Source organism: Stegastes partitus, unplaced genomic scaffold, assembly GCF_000690725.1.
Source record: "Stegastes partitus isolate 25-593 unplaced genomic scaffold, Stegastes_partitus-1.0.2 Scaffold2513, whole genome shotgun sequence".
Lineage (NCBI taxonomy): Eukaryota > Metazoa > Chordata > Actinopteri > Pomacentridae > Stegastes > Stegastes partitus.
In genome coordinates, this window is record NW_007580244.1 from 13,975 (window position 1) to 24,844 (window position 10,870).

At 38.6% G+C, this 10,870-nt stretch overlaps 1 protein-coding gene across 1 annotated transcript; it reads left to right on the forward strand.

Annotated features, from left to right (window-relative positions):
- The first annotated feature begins 7,415 nt into the window (after positions 1-7,415).
- On the forward strand, positions 7,416-10,200 carry rps23 (ribosomal protein S23). Its single transcript, XM_008305454.1, has 4 exons — positions 7,416-7,484; positions 9,002-9,161; positions 9,649-9,769; positions 10,014-10,200. Exons 1-4 carry the CDS (start codon positions 7,481-7,483, stop codon positions 10,158-10,160), a joined length of 432 nt encoding a protein of 143 aa, XP_008303676.1. The 5' UTR covers positions 7,416-7,480; the 3' UTR covers positions 10,161-10,200.
- Positions 10,201-10,870: the final 670 nt, after the last annotated feature.

Sequence of the window (10,870 nt, forward strand, 5' to 3'; positions counted from 1 at the left end):
CTAGATCTGTGAGAATCCATCCCCCATGGCTCTGATAAATGGCGTAATTTAGTTTTTTGTTTTCAAAGATGACATGCCTTTCAATTCTTCATGTAATTTTTAGGATTCCTAAGTACTTTTTTTTTTTTTTTTACCCGAAAATATGTTTAATAGCCTCAATACTCGCCGTCTCTGTCATTATTGGAGCACATGTTTGTTGAATCACTACGTGCTGCACACTGTTTTCATAAGAGTTCAACAGGAACTTGATTTCTGAATAGTCTAACAAAGTTGTATAATCTAATCTAAATGAGCCCAGTGCACTCTACATGGATATCTGGGAGGTTTCTCCCTCTTAGAGCAAGAATCCTCTGAATAGACATAAAATCAAATGTGCCAGAAAATTTTTGATGCCCATTCTGAATGTATTATGCCATGAATGTGCATTGTTCAGAAAAACAGACAATAGAGCTGTCAAATCCTCCCTGATCTACCCAATCCCTACAGCCAAAAACTAAAAGGTTTAGCTGCTCTTGTGTCCTGGGTCAGAGCAATTGACTGTGGATTGTGGGATTGCACTCATTGCATAATCAAATAATCGCACAGACACGCAGGTCACGACGGATGAGGTGGCTCGCAGCCAAAAGGAGATTTTACAGCTTCTCAATCCTAAACAGCTGTACACCGCAAAAAATAAATAAATAAATAAACAAATCACCCACCACAAACATCCGCTTGTGGTACATACACATTCAGCAGACCCAGCACCATTATCATCCTTTTGGAATTCTCCATCACAGGATGAGAACAGAAAATCTGTAGGATTTTGCAAACCCCAGTTTATGTTTAGTGACTTCCAACGGCAGCAGTTCTACAAGAATAATAAATATATTAATAAAATCACTGAATAAAAACAGAAATACTTCTATTTAACATGTGTGTGTATATATAGAGGTATTAATCAGCCTTGCACAGCTGGATGCTGCAGTTTTACCGCATTCTTCTTTGCAAAACTGTTCCAGCTCTATCAGGTTACACAGGGATCATGCGTGAATTACTCTGAGTCTGCAAGTCCATCTACAAATTCTCAGTTGAATTGAGGTCTCTACCACTCCAGAACGTCCACTTTGTTGTCTTTCTGTGTAGCTTTGGATGTTTGTCTTTGTGAGCGTGTGAGTTGACATTTAAGGCGGTCGCATCTGTGCGACTGAATGATCATCATCAGCTGATCTGGTGATCTTCCGTCAGCACAGGTCGCTACTGTACAAGTTGTTGTGGCTGAAAAAATTGTTATTTCCCCCACACTGACTCAGTCTCTCCCTGCCTGGCGGGTAAAACAGTCAGCTTCAGTCAGCTGTTACCGTGTTCCAAAGATCTACAGTCGATTATGTCGAAACACAACGAGCAGAGAGGAAGGGCAGAGGCATGACATGATGATGAAAGGTTTCAGATACAGGCAGAGAAATCTCCAGTGACTCAGTTACAAATTTTAACAGTGATCACAATTTTGACTATATGAACATGATCGACGGCCATATTAACATTTAAAATGTTGATAAAAGCACTTCAACTTTGGTAAATCTAACATTAGAATGCTTTTTTCACTGTTTTACCACAAAATTTTGGGCGCACACCTGTCAGAGCTGCACTCACCTGGCAGTGTCTACTGGAGCCCACAACAGTAACATGTGATATCTAGCCATACTCATGTTCAGCAAGTGTTTAGCCTGTGTCCAGTTTGAGTGATATCAGAAGAAGACTAGTGACAAAATAAGTATAGTTTCAGATTAAAATATTTAATAAATATCAAGTCTTGTATCAATGAAAATCAATGCAACATAACTAAGATATGCAGAAGCAGCTATTCTTCAGCTGCATGGTTGATTAATAGCTGTGGCCATGCTGAACCAATGCTGAACCAAAATAAGGCAACTCATTTGCTGGTGCAATCAACAAAGAAAATTGGTGGAAAAGTTATTCTGGACCCTGGTCTTGCTGGAAAACAAATCTTCTCCCAAATTACAATTCTCATGCTGTGATTCAGGTTTCCCTCCAGACTCTCTCGACACTTTGCTGCAGTTCACTGAACTGTTTTCCCAATTAAAGAGAGAGTCGGTTATGGCCGACAGGGACAGGATCGGTAAGCTTGGTTCTTGAATGGGACACAAATTCTGGCACAGATGTCAGACGTGCTACATGCCCATCCACCACCCCGACCTCCCTACCCTTATGTTCCACCTGTACACATGAAGGTCACTACAGACCACTACATTCGTACGTGTCCGTATTCGCAAGGGTATGTGTGCATGTTCGGAAAAGGAAAATGGATGATTGTCTTGAAAAGAGTCTGTACAAGGAAGTTCAGTGTTATCCATACCTTTGTAATTCGTCAGTGAAAGTGTATAGGCCATGCAAAAGGCATTGAACCCCATGGGGAGATAAGAGAGTGCTTGCAGACACAAGTCGATATATACCTGCTAGACAGATCTGTGAAGGCTAAGATAACGTTCCAGGTAAAGATCAGCGAGGTGAGTAGGAGTTTGTATATTCCACGAATTGTTTGTTGTTGTTGTTGTTGGACTGGCTGTCCGGGTTTGTATAGTTCTGTGCCACAGACTCACACTTCCCAGAAAAGGTACTTCCTGCTTTGGCACGCGACCTCAGCAGTATTTACAGCTAAACGAGGCTTCACCCAAAAATTCTTCACTCTTAGCCTCATTTACAGGGTTGGGTAGTAATGGATTACATTTAATCAGGATTACATAATCAGATTACAAACAATGTTTAATTATAATTAACCTAGATTAGATTTGAAAAAACAAGCTTTTAGATTCTATTATATTGTCAAGGAATATTGGATATAAATATATTAGATCTTTGAACTATGGTAATTATGAAATGATGTTACTTTGCATCAAAGTAGTGTATTTCTCTTGTGTTGACAGTTTTGTAAATGGTCATTTAACTCATATTAATTTTTGTATGTAATGATGATTTATAGATAATGGACTTTTCTTCCTTTTTGTTTGCACTGAAGCACACCTCTTGTTTTCCAACAGCAAAGTCCTCGATACGGCCTTTAAATAAATAACAGCAGGTGCAAAAAGATGAGCATCCCACGTGTTGTATGATATACACACCTGTAGTACAGCCCAATCTGTTGAACTGCTGTCAATCAAATGCATTTGATTTGCATTTAAAATATTTTGAGATGTGTAAAGACAGAAATGCATATTTTTGAATCTTAAAATCATGAGACTGCATCCTTTTTTTTTTTTTACTATACGGCGCAATATTGTTCTCTGCTTTTCAGATCAAATAGCACTTTCCTTGTAATCCAGCGAAATACATTACGAATTATAAAAACTGCCATGTAATTGTATTCAGCAACTGACATTTGAACCTCACTAATAAACACAGTTTTCACTGGTGACAGTTACTCAGAAAACTCAACAACAAGCCTAAAGCCAGCATTAGTGACATGTTGCAGCAGTTTGTGTCTCATGAGTACTTTTGGTTGTTTGTTGGTTCCAGTGTTCAAGTCAATGGAAATTTAAATTTAAATAATGGATTAGACAGTAATTCAGAATAAAAATATATGAGCATCAAGTCACAGAATGTGGAGCAGTAAAGAGCAAAATGTTGACACAGTTAGTGTGCTACCTTAACCCTACTCAGGACTTTTGGGGTCTTTTGGACCCCAGGCCATTTGGATAACAGGTATTGTTTTTTTTTTTAATTCTTATCATTTTTAAAGATTTTTTTTTTTTTTTTTTAATATAAAAGAGGGACATTTGTCATGCATTTGGAACCAAAAATACGGCAACTTATCGGAAAATGTATTAAACATTGTATAAAAGTCTATAATGAATACCAACAAATATGTTGCACATTTTCTTTCTTGGGTCCCAAAAGACCTTCTACATATGGCAACATGAAGATCCTGAACAGGGTTAAATTTCTGGTCAAAACAATCAAGTGCTGCAGAAACCAAAGTCTCATTTGCCATCCATCACTCAGTTTTCAGTCAAATGGTAAGCGTTAATACAAAGCTTCAGGGTAAAAAACTGATTGAACTGTTCAGTGGACACAAGTCAAAAGGCCCCAAACATAGGTGTCCAGTCTTCCAATAACTCTGGTTTGACAAGTCCACATAGAATTCTTACTCGCTATTCAGCTCTGCAGACTTTTGACCTTTTTTTGGTTTCATTTTTCATTGTTTAACTAACTGTACTCTCTGGCTCACTGTTTCCAGCAGGTAGCTGTTTCTCAGGTAGAACTAAAAGCAAAGTTAATAGGTTAATCAGGTCAACTCAAACACGACTATAATAGGATGATAATGTTGCTCTGTGTCTGCAGGATGAAGAGGTAGACATCTACTTAGACTTTAAAAGGTGACAACAGATCAGCTTGTTCATCTGTCCTCCAAATAACAAGAAGAATTTCACACAGCTTCATATGAATGATGAGAACAGTCAGAGTCCAGGTTAGCAGAAACACACTAGAACTGCTGGAGCTGCCAAGAGTCAAAGATAAGAGGGTCAGTAAAGGTCACGGCCATCATGACGATAAAGCTACACCTGTATCGAGTCCGTGTCTCCACCTACCTGTCTGCAGGTTGTTGGTGGTGGCAGGCAGACGACTGCAGATGAAGGAGGAGGAGAAGGATGCAGCAGCAGCCGCGTTTCCACGGTGAAGCCATCGCTGTGGTGACCAGAGTGTGATGCCAGCCAGGCTCTCTCCCTCCCTGCTCCCTGTAATCTACTTTAATCAGCCCACTGTCTCTAAGCCCTGCTGACAGATGGAGGAATCAGCCAATCAGGACAGAGCAGGGTGGAGGAAGCCCCGCCCACTGGTTATCGACACTATTGTTTCGACATTTTGCCATTTTCAGGTCAATCCATTCATGAAGATGAAAGGTTAAAAGAATAGTTATAACACTATGGGTTCATCTGTATACATACTTGACATGTTGTTGCAATCAATCGAGTCTGGGTTTGAATCTTCAATATTGAGGATAATAATCAATCAAAAGCTTTTCTCATACATGGAATATGAACATGGGACATATAACGGTGCTATCTCCTAAAGTGAGAGCATTACTGTCACTTAAAGGCAAGTAGCGCCCTTTGGGACAAACCTGGGCAAAAAACCTTTGAGCCTGTTTTTATTTATTTCCTGTACCTGCCCAGATTTATTTTGCTGCTTTGTTGAGTTTTTTTTTTGTTTGTCCTATTTGACTTGCAATAATCATCCCAGTCGAAATGATCTCTGTAAATATGATTATCTGCAAGGTCTGTACAAACACAAGTGTTTCCATCCATTTTTTTTTTTAACTTACTGTTCTCCTCCCTGTGATGTACTCTCTAAGTCACAACAACTCACTTTCTGCAAAATTTCAGAGTTTTTCCTTTTCCACAGGCACTTACAACAACTGACAAAATAAACACTGCTACTTTGACAGGGACAACTGCATTTCATTACAGCTGCTATGTGGTTGTCAAAGACAGTATTCTTGCTCAGTATTGGACAGATTCCAAATATTTTTGTCCTTGGGGGAATTTAAGAATTTAAAAACAAACTTATTCTAGTGTTGCCTGCAAAAGAATACAGGTAAATGCCCCCTTTAAATCTGCCCTGTCTGGGAATTCAGAATTGCAGATGTATATTTTGAGGCTACAAACAAAAAGAAAAATGATCTCTGAAATGAGATCATTCCTAAAGATCATAGGGCATTCTGTATGGCTGATAAGGAAGATAAATAAAAATAGATTTTGAGGAAAAGTCTCAGGAGTTACAATATATTTTTTTTATTTATTTGTCCTTTATTTTACCAGGTAAAAATGTTTGAGAACCAGTTCTCATTTGCAAACATGACCTGGCCAAGAGGCGCCAGCAGGAACAAATACACATGTAAATTACAGACACAAATAGACACATAAATATAACATAGAACAAAACTGAACAAGTAAATATCTGCAACAGTGTGCATCATAATTAATGAAATATACTTCTGAATCCACAAAAATTAAAAACTTGCTCAACCTTGCCCCAGATGCTTCATTTAGGATTAATACCAAAAAAAGTATTCACTCGCAAAACTGTGGCTTTAACACTAAATATATGTTGCTATTTTTAAGCTATTTACACTTAGAAAGGTCTTGTTTTTATTTTCAGACAACTTCAGAAGACATGAACTCTTCTGGCCTTGAAACAATAAGTTAAATGAATGTACTGCCAGTTCATTAAGTTTCTAGAGAAACTTGCAAGAAACTTTCCAGCAGGAACAATTTGAGAGTTAAAACTATCAAGAGACTCCTCTTTCATGCACTTTCCGGTAAACATCTCATGGTAGAAAACTGGTCTTAAATACATGTTAGATAAAGTCAATTAAGAGGTCCCTGTCTGGAACAGGCTCATGAAAAGCCTCATGCTTGTCTTATACTTAGTATTCTCTAAATGCAAAACAGCAACAACAACAAAATATCATGTAAACTCAGTTTTCATGTAACAGTATAAGAGTGAGTGTTAAGAGTGTTAATGTGCCATTTAGGTTCATTTTTCTGTTTTCCTGAGGCTGGACATCTAAGCCTTCTTCTTTTTAAGTTTGCAAATTTTCTCCCTCAGTGACTAAAACTGAAATCATCAAATGATCCTGTTACAGGTATAAACTGCTGAAGACTTCCAGGCTGCAGCCCCCAGAAAAAAATACACAATAATTGAAAGGGGAAACACAAAAAATGATGAAGTCAGCATTTCAAAGTTCAGTCTTCACGTACAGGAAAATCCCGGTAACAAAAAAAAACAAAACACCAGATCTGTTTACCAGCTGGAGCTCTTACTTTCATGTCACAGATCTAACATCATTTAAAAAAAAAAAAAAAGATTATAGATGTGACATACTTTATCCACTACAGAGCACTGACAAGTTCATTTTTATGCTGTTAAACGTCTTACTTAGTGCATAATATGATCACAGTTCATCAGAAGCATTGCTACTAATATTTTCTTGATAGAGCTGTTGTTTGGCTCTAATTTCAATAGCAGGTTCATGCAGATTCTGTATTCTTGTATATGAATACAGTAAATTCACCAAACACTAGCAATGTATGAAATGATTGCTGAAAATTAAACTATGATGACTTTTCTAATTATATTGAAATGCTAAAAAGTGAGTAAACCTTAAATATCTACATATATAATAACGAAGTATTACAATATTTTAATAAAAGTGTTCTAATCCTTCATTCACATTTTTTGAAAAAACATATAAACTGAATAAATAAAACAGTAGTTCAACTTAAAAAAATATTGCCATATATAAGTTGCAGATTTTATTTTAAAAATGCATAGATAAAACATTATATGAACAGTATATGATGAAGTTTTATAATTTCAGTCAGGCGTTTTTTGTGGCCACGCCCGCCGGGGTCCTCAGAGTAGACATTGCCGCGGTGCATCCTGGTTTCTTCCTTTCCAACCCAGGCTCGCTTCTGCAATCATGGGTACGGCTGAAACTTTATCCCAAATACTCAATAATTGTTTGAATAGCGCAGAATTTTCATGTTGTTATTGTATATAAACAGCTTACGGACTGTTAAGGTCTGTTTGTGTCCGTACAACTCCACCGTGAGTTTAATAAAAAACTGAGTTTATGCGGTTCGTTTTTCTCGCAACGTGGAGCGGCCATGACATGTCTGAACTGCTAGCGGCATGTTAGCAGTGTTAGCTTAGCATACCGCACTTCGCTGTTAGAGTTTCTTCTGCCCCCACCTTGTTATAGTGTTCACTTTAAACGGATAACTTCAAAATGGCTTAAGTTGAACTATGCTATGTAAATTGTTGTATTTTAAGCCAGATTTTTAGCGTTTGTACACCCGATTAGCCTAGCAATAGCGCCGCTCGCAGTTAGCTTTGTAATTCGTGTACATAATATTTGTATCACTTCATCAGTTCGATTTGTTAGTAGAGTTATTCAGCTGTTTAACGAGCTGTTTGTCCCACTTTGATTTACCAAATCGGATATTTTAAGCCGTCACTTAGCTTGGTCCTCTTCCGAGGTGAATATTTGTGCTTTTGAACATTTTGAGGCTTATTTGATGTGTCTTAGGGCCCCGTACACTAAAAGCTTCAGCTCGTTTTTTTGTTGTTGTCTGAGCTTCTCGTGTTTAATTAAAGGCCAGTCATCGATACATGTTTTTCTTTGGAATTGGTCCAATGGTAGTGTGTGGTAAACTGAGCTTCTTTCTGACTCTTAGACTAGTCCCTGCTAAAAAGCAGGTCTGAAGTGTTGAACTGTGTCAGCTGTTATGTGTTGGGGTCAGACTGTAGGAGTTTTGGTCAGATTTACACCTGTTTCACCTAATGCATCAATAAGAGGAGAAATCTGGCCACGTTGATAATATCGGAAGTGTTTGATGGTTAGGAGTTAAAATCAAGATGGGCATGATTGTGATACTATTGTCCAGAGCAGTGGACGATGTGGCCAAGCACAACTAAACATTGTAGCCTTGGACGCTGACATTAGCCATACATAATAATGTTAATGTTAGATATTGTGTTTTCATGCATTTTGCCTACATGTTTTCCCCCTTACGATCATGTGAGGAGGTGCATTGCTCCCTCTGGCATGATAATCTTAGCAATATAGTGTGTGATGCTCTGTTATTTTCAAACCTTGTAGTGTGCACATTTGACATTCGTGGGAAGAATCAGAAGTTTCACCTTGTATGTGATGCAAATTGAATTTGAGATCTGTTTCTCGCTGGTGTTGTTTCCTTGCATCATGGTTGCTCCCAGCGAAGTTGTGAGAGAGATTTGAGAAGGAAATGTGAGGACAGAAAAGGCAAAGCTGCCAAATGAGAATTCCTCAGTTCTGGAGCATCAGTCTTACATGACACAACTTGCTTTAAAGACCTTTTAAAGACCTTTTATAGACCTTTTTAAATTAATTTCTCAAAAACGCAACAAGACTTCAGCCCTGTTTCAGCTCACACTTTATTTCCTACTTGTTCTCTTTCAGGAAAGTGTCGTGGTCTGCGTACTGCCAGGAAGCTCCGCAATCACCGCCGTGAGCAGAAATGGCACGATAAACAGTACAAGAAGGCCCATCTGGGCACTGCCCTGAAGGCTAACCCCTTCGGAGGAGCTTCTCACGCCAAGGGAATCGTTCTCGAGAAAGTGTGAGTACCATGTGACCTGCTGAAATTCAAGCAATATCACAGCATTAATTCTGACACAAAGGCACGGAGCAAATCATTTTTATGTTTAATCTGTACCCATTTGGACAGAACTGGCTCCTTTTATGGGGCACTGTAAAGCTTCTTAACCAGAGTTCTTGACTCAAGTCATTACATTGGATGTCAGCCTCTGAATTAAATGGTTGTTACTGGAAAGATTGTTCTCTATTGGGTATGTTGGTAGAGAAAAGTCTGCAGTCACTGTTGAAATATTGTATCTTAAATATTTCATGGACTTCAGTGTTCGATTGCAGCATGTTACACCTTTTTGTTCTGAGTATTTTCATTGTTGTCCACCTCATATAAGCCGTTTCATTTTACAACTTGCTTTAGTGGACAGATTAGATAAAACTGATAAATGTTGTACATCTCAGTTGGTTTCAGTTGTTTTCAAGCTTTGTGTAACAGCGTTTATGTTTCCCCTCTGCAGTGGTGTGGAGGCTAAGCAGCCCAACTCTGCCATCAGGAAGTGTGTGAGAGTTCAGCTCATCAAGAACGGCAAGAAGATCACCGCCTTCGTCCCCAATGACGGTTGCCTCAACTTCATTGAGGTAAACAATAACAAAATGCAGCCAAACAGACAGTTCTGGTTACATGTGGTTTATGTGAAGCATCAGCAGCAGAACAATCAAGCTGAATCTGGAATCTAATCCTTGTATTTTTATGCTAAAATGTTTGACAGCTTGCACAAAACTCCACAGACCTGGTGTCTGGGTAGTTTCTGTAAATCCTAAAATGTCCTTTTGTCTCCCTTTTTTCCAACATTCTCTATCTTCTCTGCTTGTGGTCCTGCAGGAGAACGACGAGGTTCTGGTGGCAGGTTTCGGACGTAAAGGCCATGCCGTGGGTGACATTCCTGGAGTTCGTTTCAAGGTGGTCAAAGTGGCCAACGTGTCTCTGCTGGCACTCTACAAAGGCAAGAAGGAGAGACCCAGGTCATAAAATGTAGAGGCAAAATTAAATAAACGTGTTTTCAATTACAGTCGGTTTGTTTCGTGTTCTCATTCATGTGTCAAATGTAGTTGTTCTCAGAAGGTATTTCGATTTTCTTTAAAGGACACAAAGGCAGCAAATATATTTGGTAACAGATTTTGTCCCTCGAACACCTGAGCATCTCAATTCATTAGTAAGACAGTCATAAGAGACAGCTTACAAATCATTGAGTCCAGGTTGTGGTTTGGACTGTACGGACAATTATAACTATTAGAACTGAATTATTTGTGCCATCAGCTGCATATAAGTTGGAGAATTGGTAAACATGACGAGCTTGTCCTGTTGTTTCATGCCTCAGAAATCTACCTGTTGTTGACAAAAAAAAATGCCCGGGTTTAGCTTTAACTTTTAATAGCTGCAATTTACTGATTTGTCATCTGCATTTGACATGATGGCATTGAATAGAATTAAACGGGTAGTTTTACGAACACCGATGCATCTATTTGTGGGGTAACTTAGCGGATAACGCCCAGGTTTGGAGTTTGTGTGCCAGTCAGCTTTGGTAACTGAATAAGCTGCAAATTTCTTAGGACAAACACATTTCCTTGACGTTAAAAGGAGGGGAGGGGACTTTTATTTACACAACCTAATAACAGGCTCTGTAGTACTACCTGATTTAAAGTCATGAATATGATCCTTAATATATGTGTTCATGCTTT